This window comes from Rhinatrema bivittatum, chromosome 4 (genome assembly GCF_901001135.1).
Source record: "Rhinatrema bivittatum chromosome 4, aRhiBiv1.1, whole genome shotgun sequence".
NCBI lineage: Eukaryota > Metazoa > Chordata > Amphibia > Gymnophiona > Rhinatrematidae > Rhinatrema > Rhinatrema bivittatum.
In genome coordinates, this window is record NC_042618.1 from 373,116,051 (window position 1) to 373,140,502 (window position 24,452).

General features: G+C 43.0%; 1 protein-coding gene across 1 annotated transcript in view; it reads left to right on the forward strand.

Moving 5' to 3' along the window:
* Window positions 1–24,452, forward strand: part of NINJ1 (ninjurin 1) — a 68,661-nt gene that overhangs the window by 30,158 nt on the left and 14,051 nt on the right. The window contains exon 2 of the mRNA XM_029600862.1: window positions 10,570–10,801. Within this exon, the coding sequence (XP_029456722.1) occupies window positions 10,570–10,801 (232 nt within the window). The remainder of the gene's footprint in view (window positions 1–10,569; window positions 10,802–24,452) is intronic.

The window sequence follows — 24,452 nt, forward strand, 5'->3', positions numbered from 1 at the left end:
AAAAAAAAAGGTTAATGGCCTACACAACTGTTTTATTTATAGACTTTGACATTAGAATACTGGCTTAACCAGTTCAGCACATTCCATATATAATAGTAGTGATGTCATAAGAATAAAAAAAACAGTGCCTCCATTGACTGGAAGAGGGGACAAACCCAAGTGTTCTAGACTGGCATAGCAGAAATAAAGGGGAGAAAATTATCGGGTAAGTTTACATTTTTCCTTTTTTTTTCTTCAAACTTGCCTCACTGCTTCAGCAGACTGCAAACATCACTTTTCAATGCTACCAAAAAAAAGAAGGAAAATTAAGCATTTTTCTTTCTTTACCATATCTGGTAAGAAGAAATCCACTGTGAGTGGCTTAAAGGACTGTATTTGTGGTAGAAAAATGTCCATTACTGATAGACATGACCTCTGCTACCACTGCCTGTGACTGGACCACGAATAGGCCAACTGTTACAATTACACGTTTGCTTATCGTAAACAGAATTAGCCATTTTAAATACCTGCCCAACTTCCTGGAAAATTGACTGTCTAGAATTATCTCTAAAATCGACTGAGGGGGCTCCTTGGGCAGTGCCTGAGCAGATTCCCGCTCATGCTCAGTAGAGCAAGAGGAAAAGCTCTACTAGATGAGAGAGGTCTGTTCTGTGTCACTGGATGATGTCACCTACATGTCATGGCTAATTCATCCTGCTGTCTACAGAGACCACCATTTACGGTAAACAAACTTGCTTTTTCAGATATATCAGAGAAAGGAGAAAGACCAGAAGTGGTATTGTAAACTTGAAAGGAACCATGAATGGAAAAAGATGAAGAAATAGTAGAAATATTAAACAAATACTTTAGTTTTGTGTTCACTAAAGAAGATCCTGGAGGAGGACCATTGCTGGTTGGCAAGAGCAGAGATGTGAGTGGGGTAAACACAGTCCCATTTACAGAAGAGAGTGTTTGGGAGGAATTATCACAACTGAATGTGGACAAGGCCATGGGGAAGGATGAGATACATCACAGTATATTAAGGAAGCTCAGAAAAGTCCTGGCAAGTCTGCTGAAGGAATTGTTCAATAGATCCATGGAGACAGGAGTGGTGCCACAAGATTGAAGAAGGGCAATTGTGGTCCAGCTACACAAAAGTGGTAGCAGAAAGGAGGCTGGAAACTACAAGCCGGTTAGCTTTACCTTGGTGGTGGAAAAATTATTGGAGACTCTGCTGAATGAAAGGATTGTGAACTATCTAAAATCTGCTGGGTTGCTAAATCCAAGGCTAACTTATTTCAGTAGAGGAAGTTTAGATCAAATGAATCTTAATTTTTTTGATTGGCTGACTAGAGAATTAGATCAAGGAGAAGCACTCAATGTGATTTACTTGGATTTCAGCAAAGTTTTTGGTACAGTCCCTCATAGGATGCTCATAAATAAAATGAGAAGCGTGGGAGTGGGTGCCATGGTAGTGGAATGGATTACTAATTGGTTGGCTTACAGACAACAGCAGTAAATAGAACTATTCTTTTTTTTTTTAAAATTATTTATTTATTGAATTTTTCAAAACAAATATACAGAACTTTTTGTTCAGAAATTTGAAACACAGTAAATGAAATACAGAAAAGGAAAGTTTACATCTCAAAGAATATGAAAGATTTATTTACCCTGTGTTATCGTTTAAAGGAAATTGTGGGTCCAAGATGTAAATACAAGCAGCTAGCTAGGAAATAACAAAAATATTTATTACAAAATTGCGTCAAAATTAACTAGTGTCTTCTCTAAATTAAACCTTCAACCCTTGGAACTAAACAGAATGGGAGTCGAGGTAAACTCGTAGCTGTTCTGGTTCCCTGAAAATATATCGTGAATTCTGGTAAATTAACAAACAGTAGCATGGGAATCTGAGAATATACTTTGCACCTCTAGCAATAACTTCTTCCCTCATGGCCATAAATTTTTTTCTTTTAATTTGGGTAATCTTCGTTATGTCCGGAAAAATTTTTAATAGATAACCATAGAATTTTTGATGTTGATTACGAAAGTAAGTTTTCATAATTAAGTCTCTATCAGACGGCTTAGAAAATTGTATAAAAAGGGTGGCTCTTTCCTCCACTATTAACTCGTGGGATTTTTCTAATATATCTGTTAAATCATACGAAGAATCTTCTTTTTGATCTGGATTTTTTTCTTTATCCCTCTGAGGCAGATAATAAATTCTAACAATCGTTGGAAAATTTTGTTCTGGGATTTTAAGCAAATTCTGAAGGTAGCTTTTGAATAACTCACGATGCGAGAGTAACCTCAATTTTGGAAAGTTCAGTATCCTTATATTGTTTCTCCTTATATGATTCTCGAGGATTTCCATTTTTACCATCTGTATATTTTCAGATTTGATCAGGTTCCCCTGAATTTTTTCTACATCTGTGAATTTTTTCTCAAGTCCCTTAACAGAATTCTCTAGAATTTCCACTCTTCTTTCTGTATCTTGATGCTTTTCAATACTTTCTTTTACCATTGTTGTCAGATGCAAAATAGATTTCTCCATAGAGGTGATAGCTTTCATAATCTCAGTTAAAGTTATATTTTTAGGATTAAATTCAGGAAACCCACAAACGACTTGAATTCCCTCGTCGCCTTTACTCTTATCCAGGGGCTCACCTTTTTCCTCAGCTCGCCTCCATGCTGGGTCTGGGCGGTCACTGGAGCCAGGCATGCTCTGACTCACCGAAGGAGAGAAACTTTCGTCGCTCCTTCTCTGGACTACGGCCCCCTCAGCAGTTCTATCCTGTGGCGTAGCAGGTAAATTCTGCTCGGAGAACATTCTCCCGAACGGTGGGTCAGGCGTAGAAGGCGCACCCGGGCTTAGTGATATTTCTTGAGCCAGGGAACTTGGCGTCTACTCTCCGCCAGGGCTTCCAGCGGCTCCGCCCTCAGGGTGTTCACTCACTAGTCCGGCGAAAGCTTCCTCAATACGGAGCTGTCTGCTAGAGGAAATCGGCGTTGATGTAGTTTCTCTAATTTTGGCTTTGCGTTTAGTATGAGGCATCCTGCTGTCAAGCAGCTTAGAAAAGAAGAAATATTTCAGGTAATAAAGCCAAAATTGAATTTCGCTCCGGAGCTCAGCGTTCAACCGTTCATTCCTCCGCGGCCCAGAAAATAGAACTATTCTGAAGAGAAAAGTGAAGTGCCTCAAGGATCAGTTTTGGGACTGGTGCTGTTCAATATGTTCATGAGCATTATTACAGAGGGGTTAGAAGGAAAGGTTTGTCTTTACGCAGATGACACTAAGACCTGCAACAGAGTGGGCACACCTGAAAAAGCAGAGAGAATGAGAAGAAATTTGTTGCGTTGGCTGGCCGCAGAGCTTGCAACCAGCCTTCCTTACCTTCCTCGCCGCCCTACCAGGGGTGGTCCCTGGCTCCGCTGCAGTGCAGGGGGAGTGCCCCCAGTGCTGCTCTTCTCTTCGCGGACCTGCCAGCCACCGGAAAACCCCGAATCACGGCAGAGACGCCGCCACCGTCGGCCCCTTGCACCTGGCTCCTTAGGCGCGTGCCTCGCTAGCTTATTTAAAGGGCCCACAGCACGCTGGCTGCCGGCCCTTTTTAGTGACGTCACTGGGTCAGGAGCCTATATTAGGTGAGTCCTGACTGTCAGGACTTGCTTTCGCAACTGGTCCTCACACTAGTCATGTGTTCAGTTGCTTGCTCCGCTCTTTGCCTATGTTCTTGATTCTCCTGGCTCTGACTATTGCTACGTCTGACCACTCTACGGATTGTCTCCTGACTGACCACTGCCATGTCCGACCACGCTATGGATTGTCTCCTGGCTCTGACCTTTGCTTCATCTGACTAAGCTGCTGGCTTCTGGCTGACTCTCTCGTCGTCCCTCCGAAGACCTTGGATGGAGGCCCATCTAAGCCCAGCTGGCCCCGGTACCCAAGGGCTCAACCTGCAGGGAACGAGGGCTGGTACTGGTGAAACTACAGCCGGCCTCCGTCGATCAGCCAGCTCCATCTACTGATGGTGGGGACCTGCGGAGCTCCACCCCACAGGTAGCGTCAACCCCACCTCGGCCCAAGAGTCTACCTCCGGTGTAACAAAATTTAAGAAAGCTGGAAGAGCAGTCGAAGGTTTAGCAGCTGAGATTCAGTGTCAGGAAGTGCAAAATCATGCATTTGGGGTGCGATAATCCAAAGGAGCTGTATGTGATTTGGGGGGGGGGTGGAGGGGGGGGACAAAAGACTGATTTGCAGGGACCGAGAGAGGTCTCTTGGGGTGATAATGGCTGATGATCTGAAAGTAATTAAATAATGTGACAAGGCGGTGGCTAAGGCCAGAGGGATGTTGGGCTGCATTGGGAGAGGCATAACCAACAGGAAATAGGAGGTGATAAAGCCCTGAACAGGTCTTTGGTGAGGCCTCACCTGGATTACTGTGTTCAGTTCTGAAGACCATATCTCAAAAGGTAGAGACAGCATGGAAGATGTCCAGAGAAAGGCAACTAAATTGGTGTGGTGTGAGAAGAGACTGGAGGACCTAAATATGTATACATGGGAGGAGAGGAGGGACAGGAGAGATCTGACACAGACTTTCAAATACCTGAAAGGCATTAATGATACTCAAAAATCAAACCTTTTCTGGTAGAAAGGAAGCTGTAGAACTAAGGATTATGATATGAAACTCCAAGAGGGATGACTCAGGATCAACATAAGGAAATATTTCTTCATGGAAAGGGTGGTGGATGTGTAGAATGCCCTCCTGGAGGAGGTGGTGAAGACAACGGTAATGTAATTTTAAAAAAAAGTATGGGATACACACTGTGGATCCCTTGAAGCTAGAGAATAGATTTGACGAAATGGGGTAACCTACATTAACAGTGTAATATTTTTGCATGGGGTAACCTACACGAAGTAGCAGTTACTACCCTAAGAAATGTACTGGACAGACTGGATGGACCATTAATGGTCTTTATCTGTCATCATTTACTATATTACTATGTTACTATGTAGGGAACCAGAACAATATGACTATACAAATTAAATCTTAAAGCTAAAGGTCCTATGAATTAGACGTTTGGACCTAAATACTGTTCTGACATTTCTTTCCATGGTATTACTATTAAGTTGGGTAATGAAGTAAAAACATTAGAGGTTATCATTGATTACCACTTCACTTTCCTTTCCTAAATTAGCAGTGTTGTAAAGTTGGCTTTTTTTCATCTACAGAAACCCAAGTCCGTTCCTTGATCATGAAGACATAATTACACTTACATAACATAAGAACATACGATTTGCCATAATAGGTCAGACCAAAGATCCATCAAGCCCAGCATCCTATTTCCAACAGTGGCCAATCCAGGTCATAAGTACATGGCAGGATCCCAAAAAGTTAATAGATTCCATGCTGCTTGTCCCTGTGATTTCCACACGTCCACCTTTATAATGGTTTCTGAACTTTTCTTCCAGGAACTTGTCTAAATCTTTTTTAAACCTAGCTACACTAACAGTTTTCACCTCATCCTCCAGCAATGAATTCCAGAGTTTATGCATTGAGTAAAAAAATATATTTTCTCCTATTTGTCTTAAATACAGTATATCACCTAGTAACTTCATTGATTTTCCTCTGGTCTTTGCACTTTTTGAAAGAGTAAACAACCGATTTGCGTTGATCCGTTCCAATAATTCACTTTTTTTTTTTTTTAAAGATTTATATTCCGCTTTTTGCACATTTTTCAGCGCTTCAAAGTGGATTACATTCAGGTACTGTAGGTATTTCCCTATCCCCAGAGGGCTTACAATCTTAGAGGGTCATTTATCAAAGTGCTATATAGCGTTTTCGCATACATTAAAGGCATTTTTTGCATGCGAAAATGCCATAACGTTTGGTGTGATGCAAATGAGAAAACACCATAACATTTGGTGCGATGCAAATGAGAAAAAGGGGATGATATTGGGGCGGGAATTTTGGCCAAGTGGGCTGGGCTTACAGTTTTGCGAAGCCATATCGCACAGCTTTAACGCGAATTTTAACTACACCTTTTTCATTTGCATAAAGCCATGCGATAGGGCTTTATCGCGGTTGCGATGTTTTTCGCACATGCCGTTGTTTTTCGCACATGCCGTTTTAAGTTCCTGGAGAGCCAGCCAAGCTCTCAGGGCCCTCCTGGGGGGGGGGGGGGGGGAAGAGAGAGAGGGAGGGAGGGAGAGAGAGAGAGAGTGCCCAGCCATAATGCCCTCACACTAGATTGGTATTTATATCTCTAAGGTGAGCTTTAGGTATTAGTGTAGGGGTTAGGGGCCACTTTGACATTCAAAGTGAGACGTACGAACAGAACAGTGCTCTCTTGTGAAGATTTGATGACCTTCGGAGTGAGGAAACTCACCCAAAGATGAGATTTGTGCAATGTTCTCTCAGCCTAGCTTGATGGACTCTCTCTCTCAATCTCTCTTCCCCCCCCCCCCCCCCCCCCCGGGCATTGTTTGGCTAAACATGGTTCCCCAGTGGTTGTATCTAGGAAATACATCAATTCTGGCACTTATCGCAAAGTGTGAAAAAGTTATTCTAATTTGCACTCAGATAGCACTTTGCATAGGTATTAGCGTAAACTGCCTATTACCATAAAACACACCCCTTTTCCTATCGAATGCAATATTTAGTGCATTTTGATAAATCCAGGCCTAAGTTTGTACCTGAGGCAATGGATGATAAAGTGACTTGCCCAAGGTCACAAGGAGCAAAGCAGGACTTGAACCCTTGTCTCCTGGTTCTTAGTCCACTGCTCTAACCACTTATTCATGCTCTGATTTTAATAAGATTGGATTATTGTAATTCTTCGTTTGTAGGCATGCCTGCTGTTCAGTTATCCCATCTCCTTTTGATTCAAAATATGTTGGCCCAGTTATTGTTGGGCCTTAATGATAGGACCATATAACACCTGTACTGAAGTCTTTACACTGATCTCTATTTTATTCTGTATTATTTACAGTTTTGGTGCTGATTTGTATGTCACTTAAAGACTTGGTGCCAGATTATTTCTCTTCTCATTTAAAGTTTTTTTGTTCTGTGAGATAAGACAGTTGCGTTTGTCTAGACAATTACTTTTACAAGTACTACAATCATTGAAATTTGCAGATACTACAAAAAGTCCTTTTCATCACTTCAATTTACATTGTGGAATGCATTATCCTTGACTCAGGGAATCAGAGTTGGTGACTCAGTTTAGAAGGAAGTGGAAGGCTTGGCTATTTGCCCAGGCTTTTGCCCAAGGCTATGTTGTTTTCTTATTGGTTTATTTTGTTTCATTTATTTTAATTACAGTATTTGTTATATTGTTTTAATCTTTTTATATTTATGTTGGATTTGTACATCACCTTTTTTGAATGGGGTAATTGATAAATAGAAGAAATAAATAAGGGGAGGTTTGATTATGCAGTCCTACTAACTGCATAGCGGAGAGTACAAGGGTCATGGTTTTTACCCTTGACATCTGCTCACCACTGGACACTATGAAAATAGCACACCATTTTTCTACAGCTCAGGCTCAGGTTTTGAAAATGAGACCTTTTAAAAATTAAAAGGATAGTGGATATGATTTGTGAATCAGCTCTTTGTAGAAATGACAAGGATTAAGTTCCACTTTTGGTCTTTAGGTTAATTATTAAATGGTCTGTACTAGTATTCCTTACTGTGAGTGAGCACCAGACACAGTTTGAGCTCCTATGACATTGACTTCTTTTCTAAACATCTTTTATTGGCAGTCTGAATGGTACTCTTTAAGGGCTCATCCTTTACACACATTTTCCAGTATAGCAACATTAAATCCTGCCAAGAGCAGGCAATGAGCAAATAAAATAGCAGAGACAAAATACACATAATACTTCACATGACATTGCACATTTATCTGTGCAATCTTGCTGGATTATTCAGAGCATTTCTTTTATTCTTTCTAGTGCTCTGATTTTTTGTTTTTACAGTTGAACAAGAATTCCCACCCTTTCAGATTGTAATCATAAGTTGCGGATGCATCGTTATGCAAGCAAATGAAAATTATACCAGATCATACCAATTTATTTGTTACTCCCTATTTCATAAAATGCACAAAGTGAGATACAGCTCTTTACAATACATAGAAAAAAACCTCACAACAAAATTGTTTTCCGTTTTCAAAATTATTTTGTGTGTAGAGTTCCAGTATCAATATTTTACAATGAAGAGATCTGAATTCTTTGCAGCCTGTGAATGCTTTAATTAAACCAACATAGAAACCATCCAGAGATAAAGATGTGAATGAGCTTTTCAAACTACATAAGCCCCTTCCTCTTACATCTAAAAAGGCATCTGTATGGTCTTGAAAGCTTGTGTGTATAATCATTTTTGGATCCTTTTTATGGCAGTCCAATAGTATTTTGATTCTGTTCAGGTTATATCGTTAAGGAAATGTTTTAATGTGTAGTTCAGAGAACATAGAGAGAACCATTTTGTTTAATAGTGATGATGTTGTTGACATACATTGCTTTCCAATTCACTATGGGGCAAGTTTCAATACCCCTCATTGTTTGCAAAGTACATGGGTTATTGTAGCCTGCCTACATTGCACCAGCTCTCAAAGGGGAACAACTAATGTTGTTTCCCTTGAAAAATGAGCAGGTGCAAAATCTGTGTATGTGTATTTTGCACCTGCTATTTGTGTGGATGGTAGAGTAGGGGAAAATTGTGCATGCAGTCTGGGAAACCTCATGTATGCCTGCTTTTTTTTTCCCTCTCCCTAAACATGGTCACAGGAACACCTCTTTTTAATGCAGCTAAAATTATGTGCATCGTGTTACCCCTGTGTACTTTTATCCATGTCAGAGAGAGCAAGTTCCAGTCTGGCCATTTTAGCCAGGTAAATGTCGTTGAAAATTGCACTCTGTGATGGTAATTTTAAGACTGGCCACATAAATGCAAAGTGTGTAGGTAATTTTTACCAACAGATTTTGCACTAGTTTTCACAGTGAAAGAGTATGCATGCTTTACTTTGAAAATTATCCCAGGAAACTACCTACACACATTTATACCTATTAACTTGTGCAGGTAGTTTTCTGGAGAAGACTTACACACGTACTTGTTTGAAAATGCAAAAGTATGTGCATAAATGCTAACCCCTTCCTAATCCCATTCCCAGGAATGCCTCTTGCCTCTTCAAGTAAAAGTATGTGCATAGAGGCCCTGTATCTGTGCAATTAAGTAAAACTTACCCTGATAAAAACAAGGGGTCATTCCAGGGGAGGGGCTCACATTTAACCAGGTAAATCTGATCATGGTAGACAGCAGGTCTAAAGTAATCTAAGTAAAGTTACCCGGGCAACTATATACATAACTAGGTACATGTAGTGGGAAACATGTCCCACTGAATATCTTGGCAAAGTTACCCGGCTAATATGCTGCTTGTTGCCCACTAATTTATTTATTTATTTATTTATGAAATTTTCTATACTGATGCTCATGAAAAGACATATCGCACCGGTTTACATATAGCGCAAGGTTGAAATTACATCAAACAGGGTGATTTTAACAGGATTATCAACTTGGAACTGAAAGAGTAGTCAAGAAATTAACGGTGGGGAAAAAGAGAACTATGTACAGCATCTATGTGCAGCATCTATGTACAGAAGAACATCTATGAGAAGAGACTATGTACAGAAGAACATCGAGCGATAAGCATTTACAACTGCAATTAGGAAGTGAAAAATGGAATATAAAGTCTGGGGGTTAGCTTCCCTTCTTCAGGAAAATTGACATCACTGTTAGAAAAAGAATCCGTGGGTTAACTGGATCATATATCATTATTATACAAAAGTTAGACAATACAACTGTTTTTTACTTGATTATATAAGTATATTACCAGTGCTTCCTCCAGTACACAAGCTTTTCTGAGCATAGATATTTATGTACATTGTTTTGTAGTTTTTGAGTACCTGTACCTAATCTTATCAAATATATCAAACTCATTTAGAGTTGTGTATTAAGGACGAGAGTCCTCACAAGAATCATGGATTATAGAAGTATTAGGGGTTCACACACAAAAAGAAACAGGTTTATGAGGTTCCCTAGCCTAACAAGTATAAAAATCAGTATGATCACATTGAGTGGATGTAAGAACACCCCTGACTGGATATGGGTACTGTGCTAGCCCACAGTGTGGCACTCTCCATCCTGAATGCCTGCACTGGAAGTGTACATCGCTATGAGAAGATTTCTGACCCATGCAAAGCTCCTTTGTTGATGTGCAAGGCTAGATGGTACCTTTGCACCCCATTCTGAAATATTGACAAGGTATCTAAAGTTAATGATGGAGGGGCATCATTCATGCTGGGTCCTGAAAGTTTTTCTGCCCATTCACCTAATTTAATGATGATGCAGACTGGAACCCCTGTTGCAACTTGTGATTACAGTTCTAGTAAAACCATTTCTACCTCCATCGCAATTTCTCCTTCCAGTTTTCTTTCTACTTGAACAACTCCTTAAGGATCAAAATAGACTTTTTAAAAGTTTATGTGAATTTGTTTAAGTTGAAATATAACAGGAGATGTGTTTTTATTTTCAGAATTCACTCCGCCCGAGACGAAGGAATGCTGCTTTTAACGTGAATCATTTCACCAACAAGAAAAGTGCTGCTGAAAGCATGCTAGACATTGCACTGCTGATGGCCAATGCTTCACAGCTGAAAGCAGTGATCGAGCAGGGTCCTTCCTTCTCGTTCTACACACCCCTGATTGTTCTCATCAGTATTTCACTCGTGCTGCAGATTATAGTGGGGGTGATCCTAATCTTCATTGGTGCGTACTTCTACCCTTTTGTATTAAATGTTTTATTGAATTGGGCTTCTGATTCTAACTCATCCACATTTCATGGCTTCTTGTTTTCATCATATGCTGGTGTGTTGCACTGTACAAAAGCAATGAGGATAACTTCCAAACAAATGCACATGGTGGTATATATACTTTTGTATGACCACAAAATCTAAACTAGTATTTTATAAACTGTGTGTATGATGTACATGTGTTTTATAAAACAGTGTATCTCTACTGTGCAACAAATGTGTGTATATAAGCTTACATGCAAATACAAGCAAAAGAAAGTAAAAGAATGTATATCAGTGCACCGAACATGTGTACTTTTCCTACCTATTGTAAAAATATACGTACATATATTTTAACGCTAAACTAAAGTAGGACTTACATATATCAGTGAATTTGAAAACTGGTGCGTGTCGAGGAAATTATCAGTTTTACCAGTTAGTCCACCAGTATGCCCAGTCCTTCTCCAGGTTATTGAGACCCTCCTGGTTCTTCCGCCTGAACTCGCCTTAGTTCACCCAGACCTCCCACCCAGCCAGTACTACACAATAAACAAATCTGATATCAATTACACAAGATAATTATCAAGTGTAAAATTAAGCAAATAAATTGCCAAATGTATGCCTGTCTTTTAAAATAGCAACTTCCATGAGTAAATGTTGGTCATGCCTTGGACTCCCCTAGACCACCCCTTTTTTATGTGCGTGAAAGTGAAAATATGCTTTCCATTTCTATTAAATATGAAATAAGGAAGTAGAGGCTACTTTTGTTCGTATATGCTAATTTTTAAATGCACAACATTTTGAAAATTTACCCCAGTAATTACAGAAGTTTCTGAGTATTGCAAATAATCCCAAACAAGGGCTCTAAGAAGAATCCTCAGTTTAATTAGTGTTGCATGGCTTTGCTTTTCTCCAAGGGCAGGCAGGATGGTAGCCCTCACACATGGGTGACATCATCAGATGGAGCCCAGCATTTTTGTCAAAGTTTCTAGAAACTTTTTAAGTGGCACACTGAGCATGCCCAGAGTGCTACTAACCATGCATCCATGCGGGGTCTCTCTTGAGTCTATTCCTTTCCATGAAGATTTCGCTTCGCGATCGTGGAACTCGTGCTTTTTTCATCTTTTTCTGCAGTTTTGATATCTCCGGTGTTACGTAGGGTCCCTCATGTTTTTTCTGGTTCTCTCCCTCTGCGATCTGGAAAGTCATTCAGTTCTTCAAGGTCGTTCGCCGACTGTATCGCCCCCGATGGGGCCACGTTCTTTTCGCAATGGCATCGTCTGGCTTTTACTGGTGCCCCCAGACTATGTTCCTCACAGACCCGCATGAGTCTTGTCCTTTGCCTGGGAGGCAGCCCATGATGTCCACAGTTGTGATCTCTGTGCCCAGATGACCCCCAAGGACCGTCGGGCATGTTTGGACAAGATGGAGAAGTTATTCAGTCCTAAGCATTCGGATCCTTCATCGGTATCGGGGACCTTCACCCTGCTCGGGAAGGAGATCCGGGCCTCAACCCATTCGAGGTCACCCCGCTGCCACTCCTTGGTCCCGAGGTAGGAGCAGGGGACTGTACGTGTTCCATACTGTCTCGTTCCTGGTTGTGTTCTTCTCCGTCACTGTCGGTTCCGGGACCAAGGTGAACATCGAGAAAAGTTGAGGAAGCATCTCCATCAATCGTCTTCCTCCAAAATGGACCGCGGGCAGGCATTGGCTGTGTTGGTGCCTCCCCCAAAGTGGTCTTGGGTGGAAGAATCCGTTCCCACCGATCCTTCCAAAGCCTCTTGGCGGCCTCCACTGACTCCAGTGGAGAGCTCGGTGTCTCCCAGTGCTCCGGGAGGTGTTCTGATTCCACCACCTCTTCCTCCTCAAGCCGTTTTGTCCTCTGCTGCTTTTGAGGAGGAGTTGGAGAGGTACTTGCGGTTGGCAGTCGGCCGGGCCTTACAGGGTCTCAAGTCCTTTGTTCCACCGGGACCACCACCATCACAAGAGCCGACTCCGCTGGTGCCTGCGCCTTTACTGGAGCGGCTGGATATGCTGCTTGGTGTCCTGCCGACGCAGCCGGCACTGATACCCCCAAGCCCCCTTCACGGCATAAGGGAGCATCTATGCTGCTGCCACCGATTCCCATTCCAGTGAGTGATTCCTCAGACAAGGAAGAGCAGTCGGGTTCAGTGGTGCCCCGATTGCACACAGTGCCCCGCCACCTTCCAGCTCTCCCGGGGCCATCAGGGTTGGTGCCATCAGTATGCCAAATGCCCCCAAAGTCGTTAGATTCATTGGCGCTTATATATCCTCGAGCCCCTCCAGTGCCATCGGTTCCCTCCTCTGTTCTGATGAAGCCTGCGCTCTGGACGCAGTTGGGTGCTCGACCCCCCCCCCCCCCCCCCCCCCCACATCTCCGGACGGACACAATGAGAGGGAGGCCCCTTATGATCCCTGGGAAGGGGAGGCATCCATGACCTCCACAGAGGAATCAGAGGATTTGCCCTTGGAGCCCGCTCCACCAGAGGAGCGGCGGAAATCCCCCCCCCCCCCCCCCCCCCAAGGTATCTTTCTTTTGCTGGATTCGTTAAGTCCATGGCAAAGTCGGTGCCTTTTTAGCTCTTAAAGGAACAGGACTCTAGGCACAAGATGCAAGAGATCTTGCAATTCTTGGATGCCCTGAAGGAAGTGGTGGCTGTTCCAGTCCATGACATCTTCAAGGACCTGGTAGCCCGCCTATGGGAGCACCCCATCTCAGTGCCTCTGGTGAACCGCAAGATGGACGCGGTTTACCTGGTCTAGCCTACCACTGGTTTTGAACGCCTTCAGCTCCCCAACCAGTCGGTGGTGGTAGAGTCGGCCTTGAAGAAGGCAAAGAGGCTTTGAACTCATGCCTCATCCCCCCCCCCCCCCCCTCCCGGGGTGAGAACATAGAGCTGTTGGCGCTTTAGGACGCCAAGTATTCCAAGGAGCAATGTTAACAGCCAGGATTCCTTGTTACCAATTGTATATGTATATGGGAAACAGGCCCATGAGTTTGGTGAACACCTCCTGCAGCAGTTTCAGGAGGAGTTCCATAGAGTAGTGCAACAGGGCCTCAAGTGTGATAAACACAAGGTGTGCTCTGTATATGACGTCTTTTAGATGGTCATGAGAATCGCCGCAGCAGGATTCAGGACTCGCCATATGGCTTGGCTGTGGGCCTCTGATCCTACTCCCTGAGGTCCAGGACCGCTTGGCAGATTTGTACGGGTGAAAAGCTGTTTGGCTATCTGATTAAGGAGGCAACTGTGCAACTGAAGGACTACCATGAGACCCTTCAGCAGTTGTCAGCCAGTACTTCCAACACCCAGCCTTCCAAGAAGCCCCTCGGCAGTATCCGAGGCACCCCTTTTACCAGCCGCGCAAGTACTATCCACCAACACCTAGTGGGAGACCTCAACGGCCTCCGGTGAGCTCGAGATCCAGGCAATTACATGTGTCCTGTCCGGCCCTAGCCCCACCACAGAACCCCCACCACGGGATTTTGACTGGCGGCCAGAGAGGGTGAACTCCTCTGCATGGCATCATCTCCCAGGTAGGGGGTTGGCTACAGCTGTTCGCAAACCAATGGACTTCGATTACCTTGGACCTCTGGGTCCTGTCCATCGTGTGCAGGAGTTACAAGTTGCAATTCCAATGAGTTCCACCCTACACGCCTCTGTGTCCTTGGTGGACAGCCGTAGGGAATTTGCAGATACTTCAAGTGGAGCTCTCCATCCTCATGCTGGCTCGGGCAGTTGAACCAGTTCTGCTAGGCCAGCAAGGCAAAAGTTTCCACTCCAGGTATTTCCTGATCCCCAAGAAAAGTGGTGGCCTTTAACCCATTCTGGATCTGTGGGCACTGAACCGGTTTCTGGTCAGTGAGAAGTTCAAAATGATCTTGTTGGGCCCCTTGATTCCCCCCCTCAAAGCGGGAGACTGGCTTTGCTCCCTCAATCTCAAAGACGCATACGCCCATATCCCCATTTCTCAGGTGGCTCACTGATACCTGTGATTCCTGGTAGACAGGAAGCACTATCAGTACCCGGTGCTGCCCTTCAACCTTGCGTCAGCACTCCGTGACACCCTGGATTGTAAAAGGGCTCACCGCCTAGCCACTCAACTTTTTGTCTCTTTCGCCAAAAACAGATGGGGGGCCATAGTATCCAAGCAGACCTTATCCCATTGGCTTGCGGACTGTATTTCCTTCTGCTACCTCAGGCGAGCTAACACCTTGTCGGTCATGTCAAGGCTCACTCAGTGCAAGCCATGTCAGACTCGGTGGCTCACTTGCGTGTAGTCCCCATTCACAAAATTTGCAGAGTGGTGACCTGGAGTTCCCCTCCACACTTTCGCCTAACATTGCCTGGATAAGAATGGCCGGTGGGTCAGTAGTTTCGGACAGTCCGTCCTCCATAATGTCTTTCAGCCATGAAAACCCAATTCTCCCTCGGTGGGCCCTTCCTTGGGTGCAGGCCTGCTCCTCTGTTTTTTGCAGCGATAGTTGTTGTGCACGTTGGCACCTGTTCTCTGCTGCACATGTTGGGAGCAGCCTGGAGCTACTTACTCACCCATGTGTGAGATATAGTTGCGAAAGAGAAGGTACAGAGAAGGGTGATCAAAATGATAAAGGGGATGGAACAGCTCCCCTATGAGGAAAGACTAAAGAGGTTAGGACTGTTCAGTTTGAAGAAGGGACAGCTGAGGGGGGGATATGATAGAGGTGTTTAAAATCACGAGAGGCCTAGAACGGGTAAATGTGAATCAGTTATTTACTCTTTCGGATAATAGAAGGACTAGGGAGCACTCCATGAAATTAGCATGTAGCACATTTAAAACTAATCAGAGAAGGTTCTTTTTTACTCAACGCACAATTAAACTCTGAATTTGTTGCCAGGGGATGTGGTTAGAGCAGTTAGTGTAGCTAGGTTTAAAAAAGGTTTGGATAAGTTCTTGGAGGAGAAGTCCATTACCTGCTATTAATCAAGTTGACTTAGAAAATAGCCACTGCTATTACTAGCATCAGTAGCATGGGATAGACTTAGTTTTTGGGTACTTGCCAGGTTCTTATAACCTGGATTGGCCACTGTTGGAAACAGGATGCTGGCCTTGATGGACCCTTGGTCTGACCCAGTATGGCATGTTCTTATGACTAGCATCCTGCTTGTCCTTGGAGAAACAGAGTTGCTTACCTGTAACAGGTGTTCTCCAATGACAGCAGGATGTTAGTCCTCACAAAACCCGCCTGCCACCCCGCGGAGTTGGGTTTCCTTCTGTTTGTTTTATTTTTCACGAACTCTGTTATAAGCCTGAAGAGGGACCCCGTGTGGACGCGTGGTTACTGGCATGCTGGGCATGCTCAGTGTGCCAGTCAAACTTTGCTGTGCCGGGCTCCATCTGATGATGTCACCTATGTGTGAGGACTAATATCCTGCTGTCCTTGGAGAACACCTATTGCAGGCAAGCAACTCTGCTTTCTCCTTTTAAAATGCTATAATAATTGCATATGCTTTATAGAATGAAAAAAACGAGTGCAAGCTTATTTAAATGGCAGTGTTAAGCAAATAATTGTGATAAAATACTAAAGCACAATGACTCTAAAGATTTTCATTTCTAAAGATGGGTGACAGCGTAGAATTACAACATGAGGAAAATGAGCAACCAGGTAAAAAAAAAGATAAACAAGCTCAGTAGATGGAGTTTTTTATTTACAGTCACAAGGTTGTACATTTATATTTCAAGATCCCTGGTCAGAAGACTAGATTGAAGGGTTTGTAAATAGTGTAACACTCCCAGAGATCCTCATGTTTAATATTGTGCTGTGATATTCAGTCAGTCATATACTTTTACTTGGAAACTATGAATATTAATTGTAATTATATGGTATCTTTCACTGGAACTGGATTCCAATATGCCTTATAATTCAATACTTTATAAACATACTGCGCGAAACTGGGGAACCAGATGATTTGGAAGCAATGGATGTGCACATCTCTCTTCCTCCCCATCCTGTGCTAATCTGGGCTTGACATAGAGGAGAAAAGCAAGCAGTGCAGTGCCTCAGACTACTTCCGCTGTTGCCCGGTGGCACAGTGGTGTCCCTCTCCATTTAAAGTGCAGCTCTGTGGCCACCTGCCAGCAGAGAGGAAGCAGCCAGAGGCATCGTATCACCACTGCGCTCCAACTATCACCAAGCCTGGACTGACCAGGGGAAGGGATGGAGAGAGAGGATTAGCAGGAGGGGAGGGTTTGGCAGAGGAGAAAGTTTTAACATGAGAGTAAGGGAACTGGAAGAGTTGTAGCTGTGTGACTAAATGAGTGAAGAGATCAGAGTGGGTGTGGGTTGAGTGAGGGTTTCGTGTGTGTACGAGTGAGTGATTGATCAGAATGGGGTGTATGAAAGTGAGTGAGGGGCTCAGAGAGGGAGTGGAGTGGGTCTCTGTGTGAATGAGATAAGGGATTGGCATCGGTAGAAGGGATATTAGAGAGATGATCTGTTTTCCCTCTTCTCATCAGAGATCCTTTTATTTTTATTTTTTTAATTTATATTCCACCTTTCAGCACACTTCAAGGCATACCCATTTCTCATACTGAGTAAAGGTCTTTTTCACTTTTATTCAAACATAAAAATTTGTTTTCACTATTGAAGCCCTTTATCTCAATGTCCTTCTGTGCATTCAGTTCCCTGTATTTTCCACAGAATGAATGAATAGCTTTTTTTTTTCACTAGCTACTGAAGAAAACGCTGCTACTTAGTCTTGTAAGAATGTGCTTTTCATTAATTTGTCTGGACTTGAGTGCTGCACTGTACCTTCAGAGTATTTATGTACATGTTCATTACAAAGGGAGCATTGTACCACTGATGTTTCTCTTTCTCCTCCCTCATTTACAGTTCTGACTCAAGTTGACTATTAAGAATGTAAAACAGTAAATGATTAAAGTAGGGGTAAAACCTTACTAAAATCATTTAACCCTCTAAACTTTTCCGGCACTGCTTCATGGGGCCTGGGACAGGCTCAAGTTGTTCCATTGCTATGCTGTGTGGCAGCTTATGTTGGGGCAGATGGGGCTGCTATTGGTCAGCTCGGAACATGTACGGGCGTGTGGGGGGGAGGGGCATGTGGATATATTGGGGAGGTGGCCCCCCCACAGTTGCAGGTTATACCTCTTCTGCTGAGTTTGGATGGCTGGGAAGCAGCAGGAGGCATCAGTGGCTTTGAGGATTGTGAGGGAGGTTGAAGGTGAGGCGGAGTGGAGGCTCTCCGGAGACTGTGGGAGGATGAGGAAGAAGAAGGTGTTTATTGTTTTAAACCATTTAAAATTCAGTAATTTTGCTTACATTATCAATTAATTGAACAAATGGATGCTAAGAAAGCAGTGTGCAAGGAGGCTTTAGATAATAAACAAGGTCTTATTGTTAAAGATAATCTTAATTTACATAGGAAATTTAGAAAAAATGGAAAATTTTACAAGAACAAAAACACGGAGAGGGAAAATTATTCCCAAACAAAAATATTAAAATATAGTCTCAAAATTTATATATAAGGCTTCTGTGTTGTGAAATTTTACAAGAAAGCATATTTAAATGTTCTTAATTTTACTAAATCTCATTTGGTATCTTCGATTTCTATGGTTAAAAAATAAACAGCTAAATTATCAACGGAGTTCTGTGCAGAAATGTAACATACTATCGTGGCAGTTTTCAAAAGCTACTTATGTGGGTAAATCCTATGGACAATTCAATGGTATATATTTTAGCAATTTTCAAAAGCCCACATACACAAGTAAAGTGCATTTATACATGTAAAACCCAACTTTAATTGTGTAAATGCTTTTGAAAATCAAACCATATATGTGGAGCATTTACAAATTTCTTCGGAAGCCATTCCTTCTACATCTAAAACCTTCTATTCACCTAGGGGTAGATTTTTAAAAGCTGCGCGATCGCATACTTTTGTTTGCACAGCAGGCGCAAACAAAAGTACGCTGGATTTTATAAGATACGCGATTAGCTTCTAAAATCCTGGATCGGCGCGCGCAAGGCTGCCGATTTTGGGCAGCCGGCGCGCGCCAAGCCGCGCAGCCTGCCTCCGTTCCCTCCGAGGCCGCTCCGAAATTGGAGCGGCCTCGGAGGGAACTCTCTTTCGCCCTCCCCTCCCCTTCCCCTCCCTTCCTCTATCTAAACCCCCCCCTACCTTTATCCATGGATTTACCCTCTGAGACCCGACCCGGGGGCGGTCCCGGAGGGTGCGGCCACGCCCCCCAAACGTGGCGTCACTCGGCGATGCCCCCGACATGCCCCTTTTCAGAAACCCCGGGACTTACGCGAGTCCCGGGGTTCTGCGCGCGCCGGCGGCCTATGGAAAATAGGCGCGCCGGCGCGCAAGGCCCTGCTCGCGTAAATCCGGGCAGATTTACGCGAGCAGGGCTTTGAAAATCCGCCCGCTAGTGTGTCTAATGCGGTTATAACATAACCATCTTCTTCTGGTAATTTGGATCTTACTAATTTTCTGCAAGAATCTCAAAAGGTCGTTCTCTCTAGAGCCAGCTTGCTAGTCACTTTTGCATTTGAGCCAGACAAGAATTGGACTTTAAGAATGTTTTTTCATGTAAAGAATCCTGTTCTCCTAGGTAGTACAATTGCTCTTTTTCCTGATATGTCTAGGGTTATGCAGTTGCATCGTAAATCTTATGTAGAGAAGAAACAAAGGGTGGTGGCCCTTTGCGCCACCTTCTTATTAAAATATCCTTGCAGGTGTTTATTAAGCTGTGAGGGATTACATTTCTTTTTTTTTTTATTCTGGACAACTTGAAGGATTCTTACATAATAGAAGTTCTCTTGCTTGAGTTTGCCATAAGAATCTCTGTGGTTTAGACAGAATTGATATTATCCTTGATGTTTTTTCTTTTTAAGTAATTTGTGTTTGTATCCCATTAATGAGATCTAGGTTTGGTGAGATTTATTTTCTTTTTTTGTGACACTTTTCTTTAATTGCATAATTTCCTGTTACTTACCTTTTCTTATGTCAAGTTAATCTTGATTTGTATATTTGGAAACTTAATAAAAGCTAAATTAAAAAACAATTCAGTAGTTTTAAACAGTTAGGGGCATGCACATGTTATAAAATCCGTGGGCCATGCGCGCATGTGTGGGTGGTGCATGGCTGCGTGGAATTTTACTAAATTACGCGCAGCCTTCCCCAGTTCCTTACCCCCTACCTAAATTCCCTCCCTCTTCCCCTCTCCTTCCCACCCCCTAAACCCATCCCAGCAATTTACGGGATTGTTGTTTTACTACTTACTGCTCCTCTGGAGCAGAAGTAGTTTGCACGTGCCGGCCAACTGCTGGCGCGTGCTTCCCCAGGATAGCAGCTAATGACTGCTGTCCCAGCCGGCCTCCATCTCACCCAGACCACGCCCCCCCCCTGGCCTGCCCCTTTTTCAGGGCCCGGCAATTGTGCACATATTGGCACTTACACGCGTGGCTGGGCCCTTTTGAAAGTGCCGATATTTGCATGCGTGGCCCTTTTAAAATCCACCCTTTAACTTTTAAAATGATAATTTACATCCTTATTGACCATGCTGGTGGCAGTTAGTCCAAGTACCTAGCAGTGAAAGTTTTTCTTCCAAATGTGGCACTTGCTTAAATGCCTCCGAGAAGTTAGAAAACTTACATTTCAGATGGTTTGGGGCAATTTTCCGACTCTCTGAGCTGCTGGCAGGTTCATGGCTACTTTATACTTTGTATCTGCCAACCTATAAGGTCATTCAAAAAGGAAAACTTCCCCCAGAGTTTCCCTTTGAGAATCTACTAGTGTGCATACTGTGGATACAAAAGTGCCCATGGACTTTGCACCTTCTTTGGAAATCTGGGCACCTGTTTTTCTCCCCTGATCTAACCCCACCTCTTCTTTCTCATGGGTAAAAGTGTGTGCATTGTGAAAAATCATGCCTGCTTTTTACCTGCTCTGGGGGAGGGGGATAGTCTTCAAAGCCAGTTTTTTACCTGTCTGGGGCATGTGTGTACTCACATAATAACCTTTTGAAAATTGTTCTCCCCTTGTTTCCTTCATTAATAGAACATTTTTCACCATGGTTTGTTTAAATTAAAATGAACTTGGTTGAATACAGTTTTCCTTTTTCTTGATGAAAGGAAGTATATGCTCTGAGACAAAATTTCACAATTTAAAAAATTGTAATGACTGCAGAATCTGAATTTTGTACTTCCTGGATTTGAAGGGTACTTTCTCATAAGAACATAGGAACATAAGAAGTTGCCATACTGAGTCAGACCGAGGGTCCATGAAGCCCAGCACCCTGTTTCCAACAGTGGCCAATCCAGGTTACATGTACCTGGAAGTACCCAAATCATTAAGTAGATCCCATGTTACTAATGCCAGTAATAGCAGTGACTATTCTCTAAGTCACTTGATTAATAGCAATTAATTTACTTCTCCTCCAGGAACTTATCCAAATCTTTTTTTAAACCCTGCTACACTAAGGGGTTGTAAAGGCGCTAACTAATCCCCTTCTGAAAGGTGATTGGTCCTTTCACTGACATGTGACAGTAAAAGGACCAATTGGCAATAAGTGCAGGAGTGAATAAATTAATATTAAGTGCTCGACACTTTAATATTGATTTATACACTCCTTCTGGTGCCTGTAGTCAGGTTTGGAGAATAGATGCTGAATTTGTCAGCGTCCATGCTCCTAACCCGTGCATGTGCCAGGAGTATAGGAAACAGACACTTGTCAACTGAGCATCTGCTTCCTGCACTCGACTGCCAGTGCTTTATTTAAACTTCTTTTTTTTTTAATATTTTCTTTAAAGAGTTGTTCCTCTCTCCGGCGCAGGCGTAACTTGTAAAATAAAGGTAGGTGGGGAATTAGGGCTGGGGGGGTGGGTTAGATAGGGGAAGGGAGGGGAAGGTGGGGGGGCCGGAAGGGAAGTTCCCTCCAAGGCTGCTCCAATTTCGCAGCAGCCTCAGAGGGAATGGAGGATGGCTGCACGGCTCGGCGTGCGCAGGCTGCTGATTTTACGCAGTCCTGCGTGCGCCGACCCTGTATTTTATAACATGCGCGCAGCAGCGCGCCCATGTTATAAAATTGGGAGTAGATTTGCTCGCGCTGGGTGTGCGAACAAATCTACTCCCGCGTGCATCTTTTAAAATCTACCCCAGTGAGTTGTAGCAGGTTTTAGGGCTCGATCAAGCTGATGATTAGCATTGAGGGTATATTGAGCATGTGTAATGCTCAATATACCCTCAATATACCCTCAATTGGCACAGTCACAAGCTGGTGGAGCTGAGTATTTGTGGTGAGAGAAGGAGGCTGCTAAGTTTTATTCTAAGGAGGAGATGTTATGTTTTCCAGCATTGAAGTGATTGCTCTGTGTGTCTTTGGATTATCAGGTATGGTTGATTTTTTTTTTTTACCACAAAATACTAAGAGGTGTGGTGAAAAGGAGAAATGGACTGTCCCACAAGTAAATCATATGAATGAAAAGTTTACTGATGACAAAACATAATTACAAATAATTAAAACAAGTCCAAAAATGAACATAAAACCTCACCGGATAAATATATTGCAAGAGCTTAACCTAAAGTTGAAATGGTAAATAACTCAAACATCAATGCAGTAACTGACAGCATAGATACCTGGAATAAATGCTGAACTCTTTTTATTAATGGAAGAACCTTCAGAAACAGCACCAAAACATCACAAGACCAGTGAGAACCAATGAAACAGAGTAAGCAGCAGCCAGTATAAATTTAGTAAAACAAAACTCAGATACAATATAAGACCAAGGTTTTTCCAAAACAGAAAAGAAAACAGGAATTGAAGCAAAACAAATCATGAAGGCACTAAGGGTGAATTTTAGAGCTGCTCATGTTAAAAGGCCCATATATGCAAGCAACTTCTATTTTAAAACTGGCAAAATATGTGTATAAATGCGTGCGAGCAACATAACTCATGGGAAAAAAATGGGCAGATTTGGGGCAGGTCAGGGGCGTTCCAGGGTGGGGCCAACATTTATGTGCTTAAATCCTGATTTTAAAACTAGCGAATGCAGCATATGTTGGGCTGTTACCTGTGCATATTTATTTCTGCTCTTTTTCAAGTCTGAATAAAACTCATTTTAGCCAAAAACTGATTGGGTGAAGGGTCTGGGTAAATGGGGAAGAATGCAGGCTGAACAAGAAGAGTTTTGATGACCTAGGCTGGGCAAACTGGTGGACTAAGTAGTCAAACTGGTTATTTCCATCACACACTCATGTGCTCACTTGTGTGTGTAAAAGCCAACAAGTCCTAAGGAAAGATTCACTAATAGGGGTGAATTTTAAAAGCCCGATGCGCCAAAACCAGGAGATATGTGCAAAAGTCGGGCCATCATGCGACAAGCAGATTTTAAAAGCCACCCACATATGTGCATATTTTCCAGTCTCTGCACAAAATTGTTTTTCTGGAAAAAAGAGGCAGGGAATGGGCATGCCTGGATTTATGAATGAAACCAGTGCGTAGATGTTTATGTGCACAAGCACGCACTGGGGTCCCCTACTGCGTAACTTTTCTTCTGCTATGGATGGCGAGTAAGTCCTAAAACAACAAAAAGTAAAGAGGTGAGCTGGGTTTTGAGGGTTAAGGCTAACAGAGTAAAAAGGGAGGCTATTTAACTGGGGGGGGGGGGTAGGAAGTCCTATTCGTTACCTGGGCAAACTGGGAATGAACTGGGAAACTGGTAATTGAGTCAGCGCACGTCTACTAAAATCCCCTCACTTATACAGTACAGGTGGCATATGCACACACATGCATGCATCCATATAAAATTGTGTGCACGTGTCTGCACATCCTGCCTATTTTTGGTTGAGTCTTTATACATTTTGAGAATAATTTTATAACTGCTAACATAGGGCTAATGTCTGTCTGTACTTTGTACAGACAGACTTTAGCCAGAATTTGCAAAGCTGACTTATTCACATAAGTCCAGTTTGAAAATTTGCAGATTGTGCTGGTACGTACATACACGAACATGCAGAAAGTTACACCTGTTCCCAAGCAAGTACATTTATACATGTACTTTTGAAAACTGAAAGTATGTGTGTGTGAGTATCCCCCTGCCCCCCAGGAAGGCTTCTTTCTCGTACAGTTAAGTTACATGCAACCCCCTAATTGATTTTCAAAGCATTGCCGCTTTGAAAATCAAGCCCTTTAATCATTGTATGATGGCATTGTGCTTTGCTTAGAGTAGCTTTGGTGTTTAAGGGGTAGATTTTAAACGACGCGTGTGTGCATCCATGTGAGCGCGGGACCCGGTGCGCGCATATTTTATAACGTGCGCGTGTTATAAAATACAAACAGTGCGCACACATGAGCGGCAGATTTTGTAATCCACGCACTTGTGCCTGCAGCGTGCACAAGGGGGGGAGCAGTTACGCAGTTCCCTCCCAGTCCCCTCCAATTTTTGCATGCGCGGGGAATTTAAAATTTGGCTGTAAGCAAATAACAAAATTTTAAGTAATAATAATAAGAAGAAGAAATGGAGAAGTGTTTTGGGAGCTCCTAAAACTACAACACTAGAAGAAGTGTAGATGGCTATTCTTAAACTGAAATGAACCTTTTTAGCT